The sequence below is a fragment of the Hyperolius riggenbachi genome, chromosome 8, assembly GCF_040937935.1.
Source record: "Hyperolius riggenbachi isolate aHypRig1 chromosome 8, aHypRig1.pri, whole genome shotgun sequence".
NCBI lineage: Eukaryota > Metazoa > Chordata > Amphibia > Anura > Hyperoliidae > Hyperolius > Hyperolius riggenbachi.
The window spans coordinates 2413461-2437332 of record NC_090653.1 but is presented as its reverse complement, the minus strand read 5'-3'; the positions used below and the strand labels follow the sequence as shown (position 1 = coordinate 2437332).

The following is a 23872-nucleotide window of genomic DNA, read 5'->3' as shown; positions in this document are numbered from 1 at the left end:
ACTCCTATCTGGTGAGTACCAAAAATGATCAGGGAAAACTTCCATACCAACTTAAATGGGAATCAGCTCTAGGCCGCACCTTTGGTTTCAAGGATTGGGACCGCATTTTTATTTTTGCTCATAAAAGCTCCCTGAATACACTGACCCAAGAACAAGGGTTTAAAATTCTATCCTTCTGGTACAGAACTCCTGAATTATTACATGAAATAAACCCTTCCTTACCAGAAACTTGTTGGTGTAACTCTGATATTGGCTCCCTCTCGCACATCTTCTGGGAGTGTCCCGTAGTGAAACCTCTCTGGGAAAGTGTCCACATAATTGGATTGAAGAAATTTCTATTACCTCACTAGATTTCTCTCCTGAATCTTTTGCATCATAATTGAATGTCAATCAAATCCTATAAACATCTGTTACTATGCATTTAATCAATGCTGCAATTGCAACTGTTCCGGCTCTTTGGAAGTCGTTTTTTCCTCCTACTGTGAAACATGGTGGGATAGGGTGAATTCCATAGAGCAAATGGAGAACATCATCCTTGCGGCCCATGATAGATCAGAGCAATTTTCCAAGACTTGGGCGTTATGGCTGCATTTTAAAGAATCCAATGCTTACAAGAATGTAATGGGTTAAGGTGCTAATGTACTATTATATTTCTTACTAGCCGACCCGCGTCGTAGCATACGCCGCATCTTCTATCTATCTAATAGAGTACATGCCTCAACCTTGAAGCAAGAAGAATAAAGGTGGGTACACACATCAGATAAAAGTCTTTGGAAAATCAAAGATCACAGACCAATCTTACCACCCTTCATGTAGTATGAGAGCCATACCTACACAGTCTATTCTATTGAGCTGAACTCCCCATCAGATAGAAATCTTTGCAAGATGCTGCACACACAGATGCTGTACAGACACAAAAGATCAGTATCTGCAAAAGATCAGTTCCTGCAAAAGATCAGTACCTACAAAATACATTCATAGTCTATATCTGCAGATCTCATACACACCTTGTTTAACGGACAATCATCTGCAGATCAGATCAACCAGGATGGATCTTTGGATCTGCAGATGATTGTCTGATCTGCAGATGAATGTCCGTCAAACAAGGTGTGTATTATGCTGGGCATACATGGTACATTTTCTACCGTGTAATCGAGCGCTTTCTTATTTTCCACTCGTTTCTTCTTTTGTCCTGCCCGCCGGTATCGAGCGCAGAATCCATCCGGCGGGGTATCGGACACGTCGGAAATTATCAATCGAGCCATCAGCGGCTCGATTACATGGTAGAAAACATACCGTGTATGCCCAGCATGAGATCTGCAGATATCATAGACTATGAATGCATTTTGCAGAAACTGATTTTTTGCAGGAACAGATCTTTTGCAGATACTGATCTGTTGCATGTGTACAGCATCTTTGTGTGCAGCATCTTGCAAAAAATTGTATCTGATGGGGAGTTCAGCTCAATAGAATAGACTGTGTAGGTATGGCTCTCATACTACATGGAAGGGGGTAACATTGGTCTGTGATCTTTCATTTTCCAAAGACTTTTATCTGATGTGTGTACCCACCTTTAGGCTTTCCATTAGAAAATGTATGCGTGCTCAAACACCAAGTTTAACCCTAGCAAGTCTGGCTTTCCAAATCTGGCCTAATTGGCTCATTTGCTCATGCAAATATGCATTTGCTTTCGCATGCCAAACTATGCAGGGTCAAAAACCAATACTGCAAAGCGGTCGCCCTGCGGGAATAAGTTCATGCTACATTAGCACTATCCAGGAGTGCCACGGGGAGGATTCCCAATGCCCCCCTTTTTATACAACCGGGGGGACCGCAGGGTCCCAGGCTCTCTCACTGCCTGGGAACCACAGTGGCACCCCGGAGGCTGGGTGGCGCAGCCGACCCCCCCCAAGTGTGGCCAGCACCAGGGAGAGCCGTCCGCACCTACCTCATAATATTAAAAACAGGCACTTACCTTAACGTCCATTGCGTTCTGCTACATGCGCATTAATTTTCTCATGGAAAGCATTTTTTGCAGTTTGTATCCTTTGGAGGCAGGTGGTGGATGGCTTGCTCTGGTGGTGTGAGCCCTGGAGTGAGTAGTCTTCGCCTGTCCTCCCCCCCCCCCCCTCTGGAGTGTTGTATGTGAGCCAGCCCTGAGCTCTAAAGCTTGGGGTGACCCATGCTTCACTCCTTTCTCATGTGGTGCCCCCAAGTTAATGCGCATGTAGCAGAACGCAATGGACGTTAAGGTAAGTGCCTGTTTCTAATATTGGGAGGTGGGTGCAGACGGCTCTCCCGGCACTGGCCACGCTTGGGGGGGTCACCTGCACCACCTAGCCTCCCCCTCCGGGATGCCGCTGTGGTTCCCAGGCAGTGAGAGAGCCTGGGACCCGCGGTCCCCCCGGTTGTATAAAAAGGGGGCATTGGGAATCCTCCCTGTGGCGCTCCTGGATAGTGCTAATGTAGCATGTAGCAGTTTCGCATCGAAAATCCCATTTTCGTTTTTGGCGAATTTTCACGAAAATCTTCAGAAATATTTGCGTTTTCGACCAGCATCGAAAATTCATTGTATGCGGATGCTTATGCCCTTACGCGGAAAAATGTCCACAATAATCCGCATGGAAATTCAGTCTATGCGGAAGTTTATACGGAAAAATGTCCGCAATGATGCGCAAGAAACTTCTCTGAATGCGGACGCTAATGCCCTTATGCGGAAAATGTCAGCAATAATACGCAAGTAACGCGAAAATGACTGGCATTAGGCGAAAATTTGCTTGTCAAAACGAAATTAGGCGAAAATTCGGTAAAAATTTGTCGAAACAAATTTTTGCATTTTCGCTCATCACTGGCATGTAGCAGGGCGACCGCTTTGCGGTATTGGTTTTTTGACCCTGCATAGTTTGGCATGCAAAAGCAAATTTGCATGAGCATTGCCTCATGAATAGCCAATTAGGCCAGATTTGCAAAGCCAGACTTGCTAGGGTAGGCCTCTTTACCACGGACAGTTGATAGGCAGTAAAATGCCTCTCAAACTCTTACAACTGCTCACTACTGCCCGGTAACAGCTTGCTGCTGCCTGTTAACAGCTTGCTGCTGCCTGGTAACAGCTTGCTGCTGCCTGGTAACTGCTTATTGCTGCCTGGTAACTGCTTGCTGCTGCCTGGTAACTGCTCGCTGCTGCCTGGTAACTGCTCACTGCTGCCTGTTAACAGCTCGCTGCTGCCTGTTAACAGCTCGCTGCTGCCTGTTAACAGCTCGCTGCTGCCTGTTAACAGCTTGCTGCTGCCTGGTAACAGCTTGCTGCTGCCTGGTAACTGCTTGCTGCTGCCTGGTAACTGCTTACTGCTGCCTGGTAACAGCTTGCTGCTGCCTGGTAACTGCTTGCTGCTGCCTGGTAACTGCTTACTGCTGCCTGGTAACAGCTTGCTGCTGCCTGGTAACTGCTTGCTGAGCACACAGCTCAACAGTCCGTGGAAAAGAGGCCTTAAACTTGGTAATTGAGCACGCATAAATTTTCTCATGCAAAGTACTTCTTCTTCTTGCTCCAAGGTTGAGGCACTTAGTCTATTATATATATAGATTTTGTGCTGTTTACCTGCGCCAATCCTATGTGATAAATGCTATCTTACTCCCTAGCACTTATTCTTCCCTTCATGCTTATTCTCCTATCCTCTGTAAACCTTTAGAACACTTTTTTCCTTTGTGCATTCTGATAATGGGTGCTTGGACTGGTATAATTTAAACAAATACTAAAATTTGACTATATGGAATTGCTCTGGTGTAAGTTTAGTTAATTATATTCTAAGTTACCTTCCTTTGGTATACTGTCTCTGAATGCACCTCAGAATGGATGTTCTGCTAATAATGTATAATATAGACCACGATGCTACCAATTCATAAGTAGCTAACATTTTGATTTTTTTTTTTCAAGTTATGATGATTATGTAAATTGTCTGATGTGTATTCTTTATGCTACCAATTTCCACCTGTTGGTGGTGTCTGTACTCTTATCTTGTTTGATGCTTAACCATTTCAGCCCGCGGGGATTTTTCACCTTATGCATCAGAGCAATTTTCACCTCCCATTCATTCGCTAATAACTTTATCACTAATTAACACATTTTATTGATCTATATCTTGTTTTTTCCGCCACTAATTAGGCTTTCTTTGGGTGGTACATTTTGCTAAGACATATTTTTTTATAAATGCATTTTAACAGGATTAATAAGAAAAAAATGGAAAAAATCATTATTTCTCAGTTTTCGTCCATTATAGCTTTAAAATAATCCATGCTACCATAATTAAAACCTATGTATTTTATTTGCCCGTTTGTCTCGGTTATGACACGATTTAAATGGTGTCCCTATCACAATGTATGGCGCCAATATTTTATTTGGAAATAAAGGTACATTTTTTCTGTTTTGTGTCCATCACTATTTACAATTTAAAAAATGTTCGTAGTATTCCCCCTTCAAATGCATATTCAAAAAGTTCAGACCCTTAGGTAACTATTTATGTCTTTTTTTTTTTATTGTAATTTTTTTTCCCATTAAAAATTTTATTTGGGTAATATTTTGGTGAGGGAAATAAACAGTCAATTTTTAATTGGCTTGGGAGGATGGAGATTGGCTATGCACGATCGATGTGAGTTCCCTGTACACTGTGATTCCCCATGGGAAGGGGATTGAGGCAGTTCAATTTTTCATGCAGGAAGCGCAGTGTTTAATGGAAGACCAGATTCACTTTGTTCTGGAGAGCATACGTTTTATTTTAAAGAATAATTATTTTAATTATGAGGGTCAGTACTTCCTCCAGAGCACCGGGACGGCGATGGGGACACGGTTCGCTCCTTCTTTTGCAAACCTATATATGTCCCACTGGGAACGATTCCACCTACACGGCCCAGAGGGCCCCGGGTCCTCCCTGGTGCTCTGGAGGAGATTTATAGATGATGCCTTCTTTATATGGCAGGGGAGTAAATCTAGCCTTGATATATTTATTGGGTGGATCAATGATAACAATTACAATTTGAAATTTACAAGCGAGTACAGTCAGCAACAAGTTAATTTCTTGGATCTGACAATCTATAGGGAAGAAGGGCGATTACTCACTAAAACCTATTTGAAACCAGTGGCACTAACAGCTATATCAATGTGGATAGCTGCCACCACTTTAGATGGCTCATGAATATTCCAGGCGGCCAATTTTTAAGGCTCAGAAGGAATTGCTCTAAGATGTCAGATTTTGATGCAGAAGCAGAGATTTTACAAGATAGATTTGAAAGTAAAGGATATCCTGAGGAACTGATCATGGAGGCTAGGGAAAAGGCCAAAAACACAGAGAGATGCAGATTACTACAGGTTAAAGATAAACGATCTGATCCAATTGATCAACAACCCAATTTAATAATGCAATACTCATCACAGGCTCCAAAAGTAAGGACTATAGTGGGGAAGTATTGGAATCTGTTACGGGAGGATCCTTCACTCACCTCCATTTTACCAGAGAACCCCAGAATGATTTTCAGGAGAACAAAAAATCTGGGCAATATATTAGCGCCTACTATAAAACAAACTAAAATGAAGAAGAGCAATGGGTATTTTAAGAAATGTGGATTCTGCAGGGCTTGTCGGGAGTCCAATCTACCTGTGGAAAGGGTTTATGATATTACATCAATGACAAATAAAGAAATGTTTAAGATTAGAGATGTCACTAATTGTGACACAAAGGGAGTCATCTATCTGCTAACCTGTCCCTGCCAAAAACACTATGTGGGAAGAACCAAGCGTGCTCTGAAAGAAAGACTCAGTGAGCACTGCACAAATATTATAAAAGGGAATAAAAAACATCCCCTCTCAGAGCACTATAAGATGGCACATGGATGTTCCTTTAAAGGGGAACTTCAGCCTAAACAAACATACTGTCATTAAGTTACATTAGTTATGTTAATTAGAATAGATAGGTAATAAAATTTTTTACCAACCCGGTTTTAAAAGAACAGGCAAATGTTTGTGATTCATGGGGGCTGCCATCTTTGTCATGGAGGCAGCCATCTTTTTGGTTGAAAGGAGGTGACAAGGAGCAGGAGACACAGTTCCAACTGTCCTGTGTCCTGATAACCCCTCCCAGCTGCACACACTAGGCTTCAAATGTCAAATTCAAAATGTTAAAAAAAAAAAATTGGCACCAAAACAGCAGAACGAGAACAACAACATCAGAAATCCCATCATGCTTTGCACAGCATCAGGGGAAAAAAGCCCGGGCAGTTTTCTTCTGTGCAGCTAAAAATGAGGCTTGGATAACAGAAACAAAGTTCTGATGCTGTAAAACTGTTAAAGAAACACCAGGCCTTTTCAGTGCTGCTGAGTCGATTTTTAGTCCGGAGGTTCACTTTAAGGGAACGAAATATTGCGCAATAGAGCAAGTCAGTAGACCCTGGAGAGGTGGGGACTATCTATTAGAAATGTCCCGGAGAGAGACTATGTGGATATTTAATCTCAATTCTCTGATACCACACGGATTAAATAAAGATTTGGATTTATACGCATTTGATTAAGGACAGTATATGGGCAAAGCTTCATAAGAGAGCCTCTGATCCCCCTCTGCAGCCCAGCTTTGAGAAAGGGAGGCGTTCCTCCCGAAACGTCAGCAGTGGCTGCAATTGTGACGTCACAGACTAGAGGGGAAGGAGGCGTGGTGAAGCTACGCGGCTGCTAGCACCGCCTGACTACACGGAAGTTCCATCTCCGGAAAAGTGTCTCAGCCCACACCACCTTCGCCATACAAGGGAGCCGGGCTAACCCAGCCCGACGTCAGCATCCGTCTAGACTCTCTCACTTAGCTGCCGGCCGGGGCGGGTGAGATCGAGCGGCTCCCCGCAACAGCACTCCAGCACGCGCATACGGATCCGGAAGGGTGAGACGTATCATGACACACACTGCTTGTTCTTATGTCAATTCCATCATTTGAGATAACCATATGAGGATGCATCAGCGTTTGTTCTCAGCAGCAAGCCACCTGGATAATATTCCTAGAATCCACTATTAGTGCTATACTGAGCATCACTATATGCATATGCAATTGGAAACTATTCCTGGGATCCACCATATACAATATACTGTGATTACTTCACTGCACAGTGAAGACCAGTTTGCATCCAGCACTTTAAATCCCTAACGGGTTTATATGAATTGATTTTATTTGTTTTTATGGACATTTTATGTTTGTGTATACACCTATACATAACTTTTGAGGCACTCCATTCTTGATTATCCAATTTTTATATTCAACATATTAAAGAATCCTTTAGCGCAGTCTGTCATTTTATTTAGTCAATTTTTAATGTTATTATATGTGTAAATTGTAATGTAAAAAATATGTAGATGTAGTTTTACTATTTGGCCACAAGATGAGTTTCTTTTTTTCTCCTTGTGCTTCTCGATCACCGGAAGCACAAGGAGGCTGGGAAACTTTGTTTTGCAGAAAGACTGAAGCCTCTAGTAAGAGAGCTTTGGTTTTTCTGCTGGGGACACGGATCGGTGATCGGGAACCATGTTCCCATTCACTGATTCCAGGGCTACCGAGGGGACAGCACGGGGGCGTGATCACGCGGGGAGCGTGCCGAAGCGCGGCACCGCAGCAGAGCAGCCGCCTGGACGTGAGCATGACGTCCGGGCGGTAGAAGTGGTTAATAAACGTTTAATGCAAAAAAAAAAAAAAAAGAATACAAAGAAAAAAGAATACAAAGTAGAAAAACACATTTTTATTGAAAGTTATGTCAGAGTTTCAGACCACTTTAACCATTTCAGCCCGCAGGTATTTTTCACCTTATAGATGGGAGGAATTTTCACCTATCAGCGCTCCTCCCATTCATTCCCCAATAACTTTGCCTCTACTTATCACACCAAAACGATCTATACCTTGTTTTTTCTGCTGCCAATTAGGTTTTCTTTCGGTACTACATTATGCTAAAAGTTATTTTATTCTAAATGCATTATAATGGGAAGAGTAAGAAAAAAAATGGAATTTTTTTTTCAGTTTTCAGAGATTATAGTTTTAAAATAAATGATTCATACTACCATAATTAAAATCCACACATTTTATTTGGGCATTTGTCCCGGTTATTGCAACGCTAAAATTATTTCCCTAGTATAATGTATGGTGACAATATTTTATTTGGAAATAAAGATGCATTTTTTCAGTTTTACATCCATCACTAATTTTTAGCCCATTATTTAATAATTATATGCCCTCTTGACATAGAGATTATTTTTTTCCCACCTAAAGTCAGTAGATGTATTTTACTATTTGGCCACAAGATGTCCCCGCTGAGCAAAATTGTATGTAGCGTACAAGTACGCTACATAGGAAACAATGTGTTGCTACATTGTAACTAGGGAAGTGACGCAGGCTTCAATGGAAACCTGTGATCACACTGCCGACGGGGAGATGAATGAAGGGGAACATTGTTCCCATTCATAAATTTAACGATCGGGCGGCGGAAATTATGGTTTATTCTCAGCGGTAATGTACAGATTGGCACTCTCCCTCTGCAGCCCATCTCCCTCTGCTCCAGGCAGCAACACGATCATGGGCATCTGCCCACACGACCACCTGCAAACCCCCAAACTGCAGGGACGTGACTAGCTCCTCCCTGCGGCTCTAGCTGCTGCTGCTGCGGACGTGAAGCTCATGTCCACACGGCATAAATGGTTAAAGCAAACCTGAAGTGAAAATAAACGTATGATATAATGATTTGTATGTGTGGTACAGCTAAGAAATAGAGCATTAGTAGTAAATATATGAGTCTCATATTGTTTCCAGTACAGGAAGAGTTAAACTTCACTTATCTATGCAAAAGAGCTTCTCTGAGCTCTCTGACTCAGGGATGGTGCACACCTAGACCGCTTCTGAGCGCTTTTTAAAACGCTAGCGTTTTCAAAAGCGTTTGGCTAATGTTTCTCTATGAGGTGGATGACACCAGAGTGATGTGATTTTTACCAATACGCAAACGCGGATCCTGCAGCATTTCTGAGCTGATTCAGCCTAATATTAAGTATAAGAAAATTGGAAAATTGCTTTGAAAAGCACTAGAATACAGTGATTTTCCAGGCATTTTTGTAATAGAATCAGTATGCGAGTGTACAGAGTCTTGCACAGTTCACGTGATGCACGAACGCAAAGCCTGCAGCGTGTTACCGCGTGTTCCATGCCTACAGCACGGATAATGCAGTAATGCAAGTCATTGGATGACGCAGTAAGTGTGCAGGGCGGGACTATTGTGTGACACTCCCCTCATCTGTGGACTGACGGGAATCCCAGCCTGCCCCGCCCCCTGCTACACCACCAATCACTGCTGAGAATTGCTGTTTCCATAAATCTGGCCTCAGTGTGCAGAGCAGGCTGGGTGTCCTAATAATAAAGCCCAGCACAGCCCTGCAGGCCACACGGCACTGTGTATGACTCTGAATACAGGAGGCCGGAGCCCAGCACTGCTAGGGGAGGGGTGTGTCCCTCCTGTGTAAGTCAGTCTGATTGCAGAACTACAAGACTATGCAAACCTAATAGAGTGTAAATACCCCAGCCACCCCCACCCCCACCTTACCCTAGTTGGACTCCACTAGTATAACACATGCATGAATTATGCTGGCTGTTTATTTACTGACTTCTTCTTTTCAGAATTACAGAATATAAAAAGAAAGAATCATTTCTAAAAAAAAGTCAATTTTTCCATTTACAGGCTGCTCACCAATAGAGGAAATAGAGATAGTCAGAATTTTTGACACTTATTACAAGGTGACAGAGAATATACAGATCACTCATGGTGACTGGCAACATTGTATTTATATATAAGGTAACAATAAATGAGGATTTCGGGATATAAATGTTCAGGACAGAAACCAGGAATTGTCCCTGGAAATCACAGACAACTGGTAATTACTGGCAGGACAATCAGCCAATCACAATCCTCTCCCTGTGATGTCATTGGTTGGCGGTAGAGATGTAACGAACCTCCGATTTTCGGTTCACGAACGGGGTTCGCGAACCTTCACGGTTCGGTTCGCATAAAAGGTTCGGTTCGCATAAAAGTTTGCGAACCGCAATAGACTTCAATGGGGAGGCGAACTTTGAAAACTAGAAACATTTATGCTGGCCAGAAAAGTGATGGAAAAGATGTTTCAAGGTGTCTAACACCTGAGATCTTTCAGTGACTACAAGAGGGGAAAAAAAATTCAAAAATACCTTATAGTTTTTGAGAAAATCAATTTTAAAAGTAACTCCTTCTGACCGTGGGAAAATTAAGCGCCCGCCGACTTTAGCAGTTAATAGCAAAGCCGCTTTAAAAGCTAGAAACCCCAAACTTGCAGAAAATGTTAAGAAGAACAGTGGGAATAAGAGGAAAAATTTTTTTTTCAAAAAGACCTTATAGTTTTTGAGAAAATCAATTTTAAAGTTTCAATGTAAATTCTCCTTCTGACCGTGGGAAAATATACCCCCGCCGACTTTAATGGTTAATTGCAAAGCCCCTTTAAAAGCTAGCAACACCAAAATGACTGGGAATGTTAAGAAGAACAGTGGGAACAAGAGGACATTTTTTTTTTCAAAAAGACCTTATAGTTTTTGAGAAAATCGATTTTAAAGTAAAAAAAAAAAGAGTCGATTCATAAAAAGAGAACCGATTCATTAAAAAGATCCGGCTCATTCATGAGCCGTTAGTATAGCAGAGAATGCGTCCTCGGAAGGACGTGAAGCTGCTGGCTCCCGCTGCTGTCTCTCCCCACCTGCCTGCACCTGTCAACCCCCACCTAGGCTGGCACCCAGTGCACCCATGGCAGGCAGGTGGGGAGAGACAGCGGGAGCTAGCAGCTATGCATCCGAAAGGACTTTTGGACGCATTCTCTGCTATGTGGGTGGGGGGCTTCGGAGATCTTCAATCAACTTAATAGAAGATCGCAACATAAGAGGATACAGTTCGTTGGATCAATTACCGTGGATATTGGCGTGGGAAATTTTTTTTAAAGGTACAGGTAAGTATTTCTGGTTAATTAAGAAAATTAAAGGACTTTTTTCGTGGTTGTGTTTTTATTTCATTTAACCCTTTGTGGAAATGGGTAAGGGGTACTTTGTACCTCTATACTCATTTCTCCTGGGAAGGGGTGGGCATCTGGGGTCCCCTTCTTAAAGGGGACTCCCAGATGCCACCATGAACCCCCCCCCAGGGAGTCGTCGCCCCACCTCCTCCTGGGGCACCGGAGGTGGGGAAAAGCCCCTTGTCCATGGATTGGACAAGGGCTCCGGGGGGGAGGGGAAGGCTTGGCTGCCCCTCCCCCCCCCCCCGGAGCCCCCCATACCATGGACCATGTGGGCTGGTATAGCTCAGGGTGCGAAGCCACAGTTGGCCGGGGCTCCGCATTCTGGCTATCCCAGCCTGCATGGGGGACAAGGGGTTACAGAGGCTCGGGAGGGGGGACTCCACGTCATTTTTTTTTATTTTTGAAAGCCTATAGGGGATTTTACCAATTTTGGACCCCTGTAACTCTGGTTTGCAGAGATGTAGGGACCCCATCTTTGGAATCCAAGTCTAACAATATGTCTTCTACCTGCATGAGACATTTCGTGAAATTCAGACGTTGCTAACGGCCATGGCTGCGATTTATGTACGTCAGCATCACTACCATTGAAATTGCCCAAATAAACAGGTTTTTGTGACCCTAGGCTATGACCTCCTCGGCCTAGGGGCCCGAAGCTCACCAGTTATGATCCCCCTAACAGTTCCTACAATGCTAGAAAATGTGCCACTGCTGAGCAATTGCCCTTTGAAAAGATGTGAGATTTTGGAACTGTAAATAGGAGGTCCAATGAAAGCCTATGGGGGATTTTACCAAATTTGGAGCCCTGTAACTCTGGTTTGCAGAGATGTAGGGACCCCATCTTTGGAGCCCAAGTGTAACAATATGTCTTCTACCTGCATGAGACATTTCGTGAGATTCAGACGTTGCTAACGGCCATGGCTGCGATTTATGTACCTCAGAATTGCCACCATTGAAATTGCCCAAATAAACAGGTTTTTGTGACCCTAGGCTATGACCTCTTCGGCCTAGGGGCCCGAAACTCACCAGTCATGTTCCCCCTAAGGGTCCCTACAATGCTAGAAAATTTGCCACTGCTGAGCAATTGCCCTTTGAAAAGATGTGAAATTTTGGAAAGTGAAATAGGGCGCCAATGAAAGCCTATGGGGAATTTTACCAATTTTGGACCCCTGTAACTCTGGTTTGCAGAGATGTAGGGACCCCATCTTTGGAATCCAAGTCTAACCATATGTCTTCCACCTGCATGAGACATTTCGTGAGATTCAGACGTTGCTAACGGCCATGGCTGCGATTTATGTACCTCAGAATTGCCACCATTGAAATTGCCCAAATAAACAGGTTTTTGTGACCCTAGGCTATGACCTCTTCGGCCTAGGGGCCCGAAACTCACCAGTCATGTTCCCCCTAAGGGTCCCTACAATGCTAGAAAATTTGCCACTGCTGAGCAATTGCCCTTTGAAAAGATGTGAAATTTTGGAAAGTGAAATAGGGCGCCAATGAAAGCCTATGGGGAATTTTACCAATTTTGGACCCCTGTAACTCTGGTTTGCAGAGATGTAGGGACCCCATCTTTGGAATCCAAGTCTAACCATATGTCTTCCACCTGCATGAGACATTTCGTGAGATTCAGACGTTGCTAACGGCCATGGCTGTGATTTATGTACGTCAGAATTGCCACCATTGAAATTGCCCAAATAAACAGGTTTTTGTGACCCTAGGCTATGACCTCTTTGGCCTAGGGGCCCGAAACTCACTAGTTATGATCCCCCTAACAGTTCCTACAATGCTAGAAAATTTGCCACTGCTGAGCAATTGCCCTTTGAAAAGATGTGAGATTTTTGAAAGTGAAATAGGGAGCCTAATGGAAGCCTATGGCAGAATTCAGCACTTTTGCACCCCTATAATTCTGGTTGGTTATCATCACCCGCCGACTTTAGCAGTTAATAGCAAAGGCCCCTTACATCCTAGCAACACCAAATTTGCAGGATATGTTAAAAAGATAGCAGGAAACAATATTTAAAGGACTTCCGAGGCCACAAATGTGAAAAAAGTTAAATACCTTTTCATAATCCAGATCCATGGAGGACGCCATCCGCGCCCTCCTGTTCATTCCCCCATGGCTCCCGCAGTAATACCGGCCCCGGTCGGGTCCCGACTCCCGACCCCTCTGAACAGGTCGGGTTCTCATTCCCCACTCAATATGGCCACCACAGATTGCCATGGCTGCGCAGTCCGCACAGACGCGATTGCACCTGCGCAGCTCTAGGGCCTCCTCCTGCCGCGTCATCAATATGCGTGCATACATCGGACGCATCGGGAGGAGGACCTAGAGCTGCGCAGCCGCAATCGCATCTATGCGGACTGCGCAGCCGCGGCAATCTGTGGCGGCCATATTGAGGGAGGAATGAGAACCCGACCCGTTTGGAGGAGTCGGGACCCGACCGAGGCCGGTATTACTGCGGGCGCCATGGGGGAATGAACGGGAGGGCGCGGATGGCGTCCTCCATGGATCTGGATTATGAAATGGTATTTAACTTTTTTCATACTTGTGGCCTCGTAAGTCCTTTAAAAAAAAATAAAAAATATATATATATATATGTGTTTATATGTATATATATATATATATATATATATACACATATATATATATATGTATATATATATATATATATATATATATATATTTTTTTATTATCTTTATGTGCTGAGTGTGGGAAATAAATGAAAAAAAAAATGACGTGGTGTCCCCCTCCCGAGCCTCTGTAACCCCTTGTCCCCCATGCAGGCTGGGATAGCCAGAATGCGGAGCCCCGGCTGACTGGGGCTTCGCACCCTGAGCTATACCAGCCCGCATGGTCCATGGTATGGGGGGCTCCGGGGGGGGAGGGCAGCCAAGCCTTCCCCCCCCCCCCCGAGCCCTTGTCCAATCCATGGACAAGGGGCTCTTCCCCACCTCCGGTGCCCCAGGAGGAGGTGGGCGCGACGACTCCCTGGGGGGGTTCATGGTGGCATCTGGGAGTCCCCTTTAAGAAGGGGACCCCAGATGCCCACCCCCCTCCCAGGAGAAATGAGTATAGGGGTATAGTACCCTTTACCCATTTCCACAAAGGGTTAAATGAAATAAAAACACAACCACGAGAAAAGTATTTTATTATTCTAAATTAACCATAAATACTTACCTGTACCTTTAAAAAAGTTTTCCCACGCCAATATCCACGGTAAACGATCCAACGAACTGTATCCTCTTATGTTGCGATCTTCAATTAAGTTGATTGAAGATCTCCGACGCCTCCCACATAGCAGAGAATGCCTCCTTTTGGACGCATAGCTTCCGGCTCCTGCTGTCTCTCCCCACCTCCTCACCTGTCACCCTCACCTAGCCTGGCACCCATGGGTGCGCTGGGTGCCAGGCTAGGTGAGGGTGACAGGTGCAGGCAGGTGGGAAGAGACAGCAGCGGAGCCGGCAGCTTCACGGCCTGCTCAGGACGCATTCTCTGCTATACTAACGGTTCTTGAATCATCCGGTTCTTTTTAATGAATCGGTTCTTTTTTTTATGAATCGGCTCATTTTACTTTGAAATTTTAAAATTGATTTTCTCAAAAAGTATAAGGTCTTTTTGAAAAAAAAAAATTTCCTCTTGTTCGCACTATTCCACTTAACATTCCCAACAGTTTTGGTGTTTCTACTATGTAAGGGGACTTTGCTATTAACCGTTAAAGTCGGCGGCCATTAAAGTCTATGGGGCGAATCGAACTTCCGCAAAAGTTCGCCTGCTGCAGGCGAATGCGAACCCCCAAAGTTCGCCTGGAACCGTTCGCTGGCGAACCGTTCGCTACATCTCTAGTGGGTGGAGCTCTCACACCCCCTGACTCCCCCCAGAAATCTTTATACAACCTCTCCACCCTACATATAACCCAGCATGGAGGGGCTCAGTGAAGGTGGCAGTGAAGGTGTGGAGGTGTCTGATGGGGTCACACAGGGCATAAAAGGAGATCTGCCCGGCCTCATAATCCAGATATATCCTGACTCTATCACTGGGGATCCCATCAGGTAACCAGATCCCTTTCCTGTCATGTATCACTGCGTACTTATTACCCATCTTGCACAAACACCAGGACTTGTTATTATCTCCAATCAGTGACTGCCATCCTCCCCTGGCTATACTGGGGTAACACATCCCGACTCTACAGTTATCTGATCTCCCAACATCCACTTCCCAGTAATGTCGCCCTGAGGAGAAACTCCGGCTGCTCAACACCTGAGGAATATTATACTGAAATCTCTCTGCTGTGTCTGGGCGGTTCTCCCATAATGAACTGGATGCAGTTTTCCTGTCATCTGATATATGTAGCCCATTACTAGCTGTGGCTACATCCAGTAATATGTCTGCATACACTGGCAGCCCTGATGCTTGCTGTGCAGCCCCAATATGTGTCCCCCCAGCCTGGCGCTGTGTGTGTTGTGTGGTGGGGGAGGGGTGGGGGCGTGGCCTGGAAAGTGTAGCAGTGACGGGAACTTTGTCCTCTGTACTGGAATGTGGATAGGCCTGTGTGTGTTGTGCGGTGGGGGTGGGCTGGGGGCGTGGCCTGGATAGCTCAGCAGTGATGGGAGCTTTGTCCTCTGTACTGGAATGTGGATAGGCCTGTGTGTGTTGTGCGGTGGAGGAGGGCTGGGGGCGTGGCCTGGATAGTTTAGCAGTGACGGGAGCTTTGTCCTCTGTACTGGAATGTGGATAGGCCTGTGTGTGTTGTGCGGTGGGGGTGGGCTGGGGGCTTGGCCTGGATAGTTTAGCAGTGACGGGAGCTTTGTCCTCTGTACTGGAATGGGGATAGGCCTGTGTGTGTTGTGCGGTGGGGGTGGGGTGGGGGTGTGGCCTGGATAGTGGGGGCGTGGCCTGTGTGTCTGTATGTTTCTGCACATTTACCCCAGACATGATATCAGCCAGTCCTGTGTGTAATGTGTGTGAGATGCCGGCCACATCCAGATCCCCTCCATCATGGAGCTGCTCATCATGTCTGTCCTCCGTGTCACACAAGTCACCTGTGTGTGATTCCTGTAAGACAGTCAGTGGATCAGTCATGTGACACAGCTCCTCAATGTGACGCATCTTCCTGGACAGCTCCTCCTTCTTTATCTCCAGCCGTCTGATGACGTCATCATAGCATTGTACCCGCCTTGTGATGTCACTCAGGACTCTCCTCTCCAGCTCCTCCAGCCGTCTCCTGAGGTCTCTAAACAGGGCAGTGACTCTCTCTGTCTCACCAGCTGCTTTTTCTTGTGCTTTTCTCCTTCGTTCCTCCAGACTCTGGACTCTTTTCTCAGCCTCCTCTGTCTCTGCCATCAGTGTCTGCAGATCATTCCTCAGCTTCTTCTTCTTCTCCTCAGACGCCTCACCCAGTGACATCATCTTATGTCCTACATGTCCCCCGATCACAGAGCAGGACACACAGACACAGGTAGCGTCCTCAGTGCAGTAATACTCCAGGATCTTCTTATGGACAGAACATTTCCTCTTCCCCAGGTCAGTGGTGGGAGGCAGTAAAGTGTGTTCCCCTGACCTGTCATGTTTCCTCAGGTGATGGTCGCACAAGGAGGTCTCACACTGCAGACAGGATTTAGTAGCAGGAACAGGAAAGTCACAGTAATTACAGAAGACCCCGGTCTGCTCCTGATCTGTCTCTGTAGCATGAAAAGCCTGACAGATATTATGTAGCCTTGTGTTCCTCACCAGCTCAGGCCTCTTGCTGTAATTCCGCTGACATTCAGGACATTTATGTTCCGTTAGATCATCCCGGAGGTCCCAGGTTCGTGTGATGCAGCCCCGGCAGAAGCTGTGGCCACACGGCAAGGTCACAGGATCTCTATAGATCTCCATACAGATGGAGCAGAGGAGCTCAGCAGTCACACCAGCAGACGCCATTGTCACACCTGGAACCAGATGAGCAGGTTAGGTTAGGTATCTCTCTGTCACATGACAAGCAAGGTGCAGCTTCTCACACATTTCTCAGTGATTAACTTTGTCACTGTATGTAACACTTAGACACACATATAGATTATACTGTACAGCATTATATAGAAGAAAAGCAGTGTCAGGGACTATAAGCACCACATGGAGGGTGTTGCAGAGTTGTAAAAATTATGGCTAGGTTTGTACTTTGCACCACCCAATCCCACTTTGCGCATCCCCCATCCCAAGTCCAATGGAGCCTGCACATCCAGCATCTCACGGTCATATTCTAATGTCCTACCATATTATCATTATGTATTTATATAGCACTGACATCTTCTGCAGCACATTACAGAGTACATAGTCATGTCACTGACTGTCCTCAGAGGAGCTCACAATCTAACCCTACCATAGTCATAGTGTAATGTCCTACCATATTATTATTATGCATTTACATAACATTGATAACTTCTGCAGCACATTACAGAGTACATAGCCATGTCACTGGCTGTCCTCAGAGGAGCTCACAATCTAATCCTACCATAGTCATAGTCTAATGTCCTACCATATTATTATTATGTATTTATATAGCACTGATATCTTCTGCAGCACATTACAGAGTACATAGTCATGTCACTGGCTGTCCTCAAAGAAGCTCACAATCTAACCCTACCATAGTCATAGTGTAATGTCCTACCATATTATTATTATGCATTTACATAACATTGATAACTTCTGCAGCACATTACAGAGTACATAGCCATGTCACTGGCTGTCCTCAGAGGAGCTCACAATCTAATCCTACCATAGTCATAGTCTAATGTCCTACCATATTATTATTATGTATTTATATAGCACTGATATCTTCTGCAGCACATTACAGAGTACATAGTCATGTCACTGACTGTCCTCAGAGGAGCTCACAATCTATTCCTACCATAGTCATAGTCTAATGTCCTACCATATTATTATTATTATGTATTTATATAGCACTGACATCTTCTGCAGCACATTACAGAGTACATAGTCATGTCACTGACTGTCCTCAGAGGAGCTCACACTCTAATCCTACCATAGTCATAGTCTAATGTCCTACCATATTATTATTATGTATTTATATAGCACTGACACCTTCTGCAGCACATTACAGAGTACATAGTCATGTCACTGACTGTCCTCAGAGGAGCTCACACTTTAATCCTACCATAGTCATAGTCTAATGTCCTACCATATTATTAGTATGTATTTATATAGCACTGACATCTTCTGCAGCACATTACAGACTACATAGTCATGTCACTGACTGTCCTCAGAGAAGCTCACACTCTAATCCTGCCATAGTCATAGTCTAATGTCCTACCATATTATTATTATGTATTTATATAGCACTGACATCTTCTGCAGCACATTACAGAGCACATAGTCATGTCACTGACTGTCCTCAGAGGAGCTCACAGTCTAATACTACCATAGTCATAGTCTAATGTCCTACCATATTATTATTATGCATTTACATAACATTGATAACTTCTGCAGCACATTACAGAGTACATAGTCATGTCACTGGCTGTCCTCAGAGGAGCTCACAATCTAATCCTACTATAGTCATAGTCTAATATCCTACCATATTATTATTATGTATTTATATAGCACTGACATCTTCTGCAGCATATTACAGAGTACATAGTCATGTCACTGCCTGTCCTCAGAGGAGCTCACAATCTAATCCTACTATAGTCATAGTCTAATATCCTACCATATTATTATTATGTATTTATATAGCACTGACATCTCCTGCAGCACATTACAGAGTACATAGTCATGTCACTGACTGTCCCCAGAGGAGCTCACACTCTAATCCTACCATAGTCATAGTGTAATGTCCTACCATATTATTATTATGTATTTATATAGCACTGGCACCTTCTGCAGCACATTACAGAGTACATAGTCATGTCACTGACTGTCCTCAGAGGAGCTCACACTCTAATCCTACCATAGTCATAGTGTAATGTCCTACCATATTATTATTATGTATTTATATAGCACTGACATCCTCTGCAGCGCATTACAGAGAACATAGTCATGTCACTAACTGTCCTCAGAGGAGCTCACAATCTAATCCTACCATAGTCATAGTCTAATGTCCTACCATATTATTATTATGTATTTATATAGCACTGACATCTTCTGCAGCACATTACAGAGTACATAGTCATGTCACTGACTGTCCTCAGAGGAGCTTACACTCTAATCCTACCATAGTCATAAGTCTAATGTCCTACCATATTATTATGTATTTATATAGCACTGACATCTTCTGCAGCACATTACAGAGTACATAGTCATGTCACTGACTGTCCTCAGAGGAGCTCACACTCTAATCCTACCATAGTCATAGTATAATGTCCTACCATATTATTATTATGTATTTATATAGCACTGACATCTTCTGCAGCACATTACAGAGTACATAGTCATGTCACTGACTGTCCTCAGAGGAGCTTACACTCTAATCCTACCATAGTCATAAGTCTAATGTCCTACCATATTATTATGTATTTATATAGCACTGACATCTTCTGCAGCACATTACAGAGTACATAGTCATGTCACTGACTGTCCTCAGAGGAGCTCACACTCTAATCCTACCATAGTCATAGTATAATGTCCTACCATATTATTATTATGTATTTATATAGCACTGACATCTTCTGCAGCATATTACAGAGTACATAGTCATGTCACTGACTGTCCTCAGAGGAGCTCACACTCTAATCCTACCATAGTCATAGCCTAATGCCCTACCATATTATTAATATGTATTTATATAGCACTGACATCTCCTGCAGCACATTACAGAGTACATAGTCATGTCACTGACTGTCCTCTGAGGAGCTCACAATCTAATCCTACCATAGTCATAAGTCTAATGTCCTACCATATTATTATTATGTATTTATATAGCACTGACATCTTCTGCAGCACATTACAGAGTACATAGTCATGTCACTGACTGTCCTCAGAGGAGCTCACACTCTAATCCTACCATAGTCATAGTCTAATGTCCTACCATATTATTATTATGTATTTATATAGCACTGACATCTTCTGCAGCACTGTACAGAGTACATAGTCATGTCACTGACTGTCCTCAGAGGAGCTCACAATCTAATCCTATCACAGTCATAGCCTAATGTCCTACCATATTATTATTATGTATTTATATAGCACTGACATCTTCTGCAGCACATTACAGAGTACATAGTCATGTCACTGACTGTCCTCAGAGGAGCTCACACTCTAATCCTACCATAGTCATAGTCTAATGTCCTACCATATTATTATTATGTATTTATATAGCACTGACATCTTCTGCAGCACTGTACAGAGTACATAGTCATGTCACTGACTGTCTTCAGAGGAGCTCACACTCTAATCCTACCATAGTCATAGTCTAATGTCCTACCATATTATTATTATGTATTTATATAGCACTGACATCTTCTGCAGCACATTACAGAGTACATAGTCATGTCACTGACTGTCCTCAGAGGAGCTCACAATCTAATCCTACCATAGTCATAGTCTAATGTCCTACCATATTATTATTATGTATTTATATAGCACTGACATCTTCTGCAGCACTGTACAGAGTACATAGTCATGTCACTGACTGTCCTCAGAGGAGCTCACACTCTAATCCTACCATAGTTATAGTCTAATGTCCTACCATATTATTATTATGTATTTATATAGCACTGACATCTTCTGCAGCACTGTACAGAGTACATAGTCATGTCACTGATTGTCCTCAGAGGAGCTCACACTCTAATCCTACCATAGTCATAGTCTAATGTCCTACCATATTATTATTATGTATTTATATAGCAGTGACATCTCCTGCAGCACATTACAGAGTACATAGTCATGTCACTGATTGTCCTCAGAGGAGCTCACACTCTAATCCTACCATAGTCATAGTCTAATGTCCTACCATATTATTATTATGTATTTATATAGCAGTGACATCTCCTGCAGCACATTACAGAGTACATAGTCATGTCACTGATTGTCCTCAGAGGAGCTCACACTCTAATCCTACCATAGTCATAGTCTAATGTCCTACCATATTATTATTATGTATTTATATAGCACTGGCACCTTCTGCAGCACATTACAGAGTACATAGTCATGTCACTGACTGTCCTCAGAGGAGCTCACACTCTAATCCTACCATAGTCATAGTGTAATGTCCTACCATATTATTATTATGTATTTATATAGCACTGACATCTCCTGCAGCACATTACAGAGTACATAGTCATGTCACTGACTGTCCTCAGAGGAGCTCACACTCTAATCCTACCATAGTCATTGTGTAATGTCCTATCATATTATTATTATGTATTTATATAGCACTGACATCTTCTGCAGCACATTACAGAGTACATAGTCATGTCACTGACTGTCCTCAGAGGAGCTCACACTCTAATCCTACCATAGTCATAGTGTAATGTCCTACCATATTATTATTATGTATTTATATAGCACTGGCACCTTCTGCAGCACATTACAGAGTACATAGTCATGTCACTGACTGTCCTCAGAGGAGCTCACACTCTAATCCTACCATAGTCATAGTGTAATGTCCTACCATATTATTATTATGTATTTATATAGCACTGGCACCTTCTGCAGCACATTACAGAGTACATAGTCATGTCACTGACTGTCCTCAGAGGAGCTCACACTCTAATCCTACCATAGTCATAGTGTAATGTCCTACCATATTATTATTATGTATTTATATAGCACTGACATCTCCTGCAGCACATTACAGAGTACATAGTCATGTCACTGACTGTCCTCAGAGAAGCTCACACTCTAATCCTACCATAGTCATTGTGTAATGTCCTACCATATTATTATTATGTATTTATATAGCACTGACATCTCCTGCAGCACATTACAGAGTACATAGTCACGTCACTGACTGTCCTCAGAGGAGCTCACACTCTAATCCTACCATAGTCATAGTCTGATGTCCTTCCATATTATTACTATGTATTTATATAGCACTGACATCTTCTGCAGCACATTACAGAGTACATAGTCATGTCACTGACTGTCCTCAAAGAAGCTCACAATCTAACCCTACCATAGTCATAGTGTAATGTCCTACCATATTATTATTATGCATTTACATAACATTGATAACTTCTGCAGCACATTACAGAGTACATAGTCATGTCACTGGCTGTCCTCAGAGGAGCTCACAATCTAATCCTACTATAGTCATAGTCTAATATCCTACCATATTATTATTATGTATTTATATAGCACTGACATCTTCTGCAGCATATTACAGAGTACATAGTCATGTCACTGACTGTCCTCAGAGGAGCTCACACTCTAATCCTACCATAGTCATAGTGTAATGCCCTACCATATTATTATTATGTATTTATATAGCACTGACATCTTCTGCAACACTTTACAGAGTACATAGTCATGTCACTGACTATCCTCAGAAGAGATCACACTCTAATCCTACCATAGTCATAGTCTAATGTCCTACCATATTATTATTATGTATTTATATAGCACTGACATCCTCTGCAGCGCATTACAGAGTACATAGTCATGCCACTAACTGTCCTCAGAGGAGCTCACAATCTAATCCTACCATAGTCATAGTCTAATGTCCTACCATATTATTATTATGTATTTATATAGCACTGACATCTTCTGCAGCGCATTACAGAGTACATAGTCATGTCACTGACTGTCCTCAAAGAAGCTCACAATCTAACCCTACCATAGTCATAGTGTAATGTCCTACCATATTATTATTATGCATTTACATAACATTGATAACTTCTGCAGCACATTACAGAGTACATAGTCATGTCACTGGCTGTCCTCAGAGGAGCTCACAATCTAATCCTACTATAGTCATAGTCTAATATCCTACCATATTATTATTATGTATTTATATAGCACTGACATCTTCTGCAGCATATTACAGAGTACATAGTCATGTCACTGACTGTCCTCAGAGGAGCTCACACTCTAATCCTACCATAGTCATAGTGTAATGTCCTACCATATTATTATTATGTATTTATATAGCACTGGCACCTTCTGCAGCACATTACAGAGTACATAGTCATGTCACTGACTGTCCTCAGAGGAGCTCACACTCTAATCCTACCATAGTCATAGTGTAATGTCCTACCATATTATTATTATGTATTTATATAGCACTGACATCTCCTGCAGCACATTACAGAGTACATAGTCATGTCACTGACTGTCCTCAGAGGAGCTCACACTCTAATCCTACCATAGTCATTGTGTAATGTCCTACCATATTATTATTATGTATTTATATAGCACTGACATCTTCTGCAACACTTTACAGAGTACATAGTCATGTCACTGACTGTCCTCAGAAGAGATCACACTCTAATCCTACCATAGTCATAGTCTAATGTCCTACCATATTATTATTATGTATTTATATAGCACTGACATCCTCTGCAGCGCATTACAGAGTACATAGTCATGTCACTAACTGTCCTCAGAGGAGCTCACAATCTAATCCTACCATAGTCATAGTCTAATGTCCTACCATATTATTATTATGTATTTATATAGCACTGACATCCTCTGCAGCGCATTACAGAGTACATAGTCATGTCACTAACTGTCCTCAGAGGAGCTCACACTCTAATCCTACCATAGTCATAGTCTAATGTCCTACCATATTATTATTATGTATTTATATAGCACTGACATCCTCTGCAGCGCATTACAGAGAACATAG

General features: G+C 43.1%; 1 protein-coding gene across 1 annotated transcript; it reads right to left on the bottom strand.

Moving 5' to 3' along the window:
- Nucleotides 1–14949: 14949 nt before the first annotated feature.
- Nucleotides 14950–17013, bottom strand: LOC137528416 (E3 ubiquitin/ISG15 ligase TRIM25-like). The gene has a single exon (XM_068249707.1). It carries the CDS (start codon nt 17011–17013, stop codon nt 14950–14952), a length of 2064 nt encoding a protein of 687 aa, XP_068105808.1.
- Nucleotides 17014–23872: the final 6859 nt, after the last annotated feature.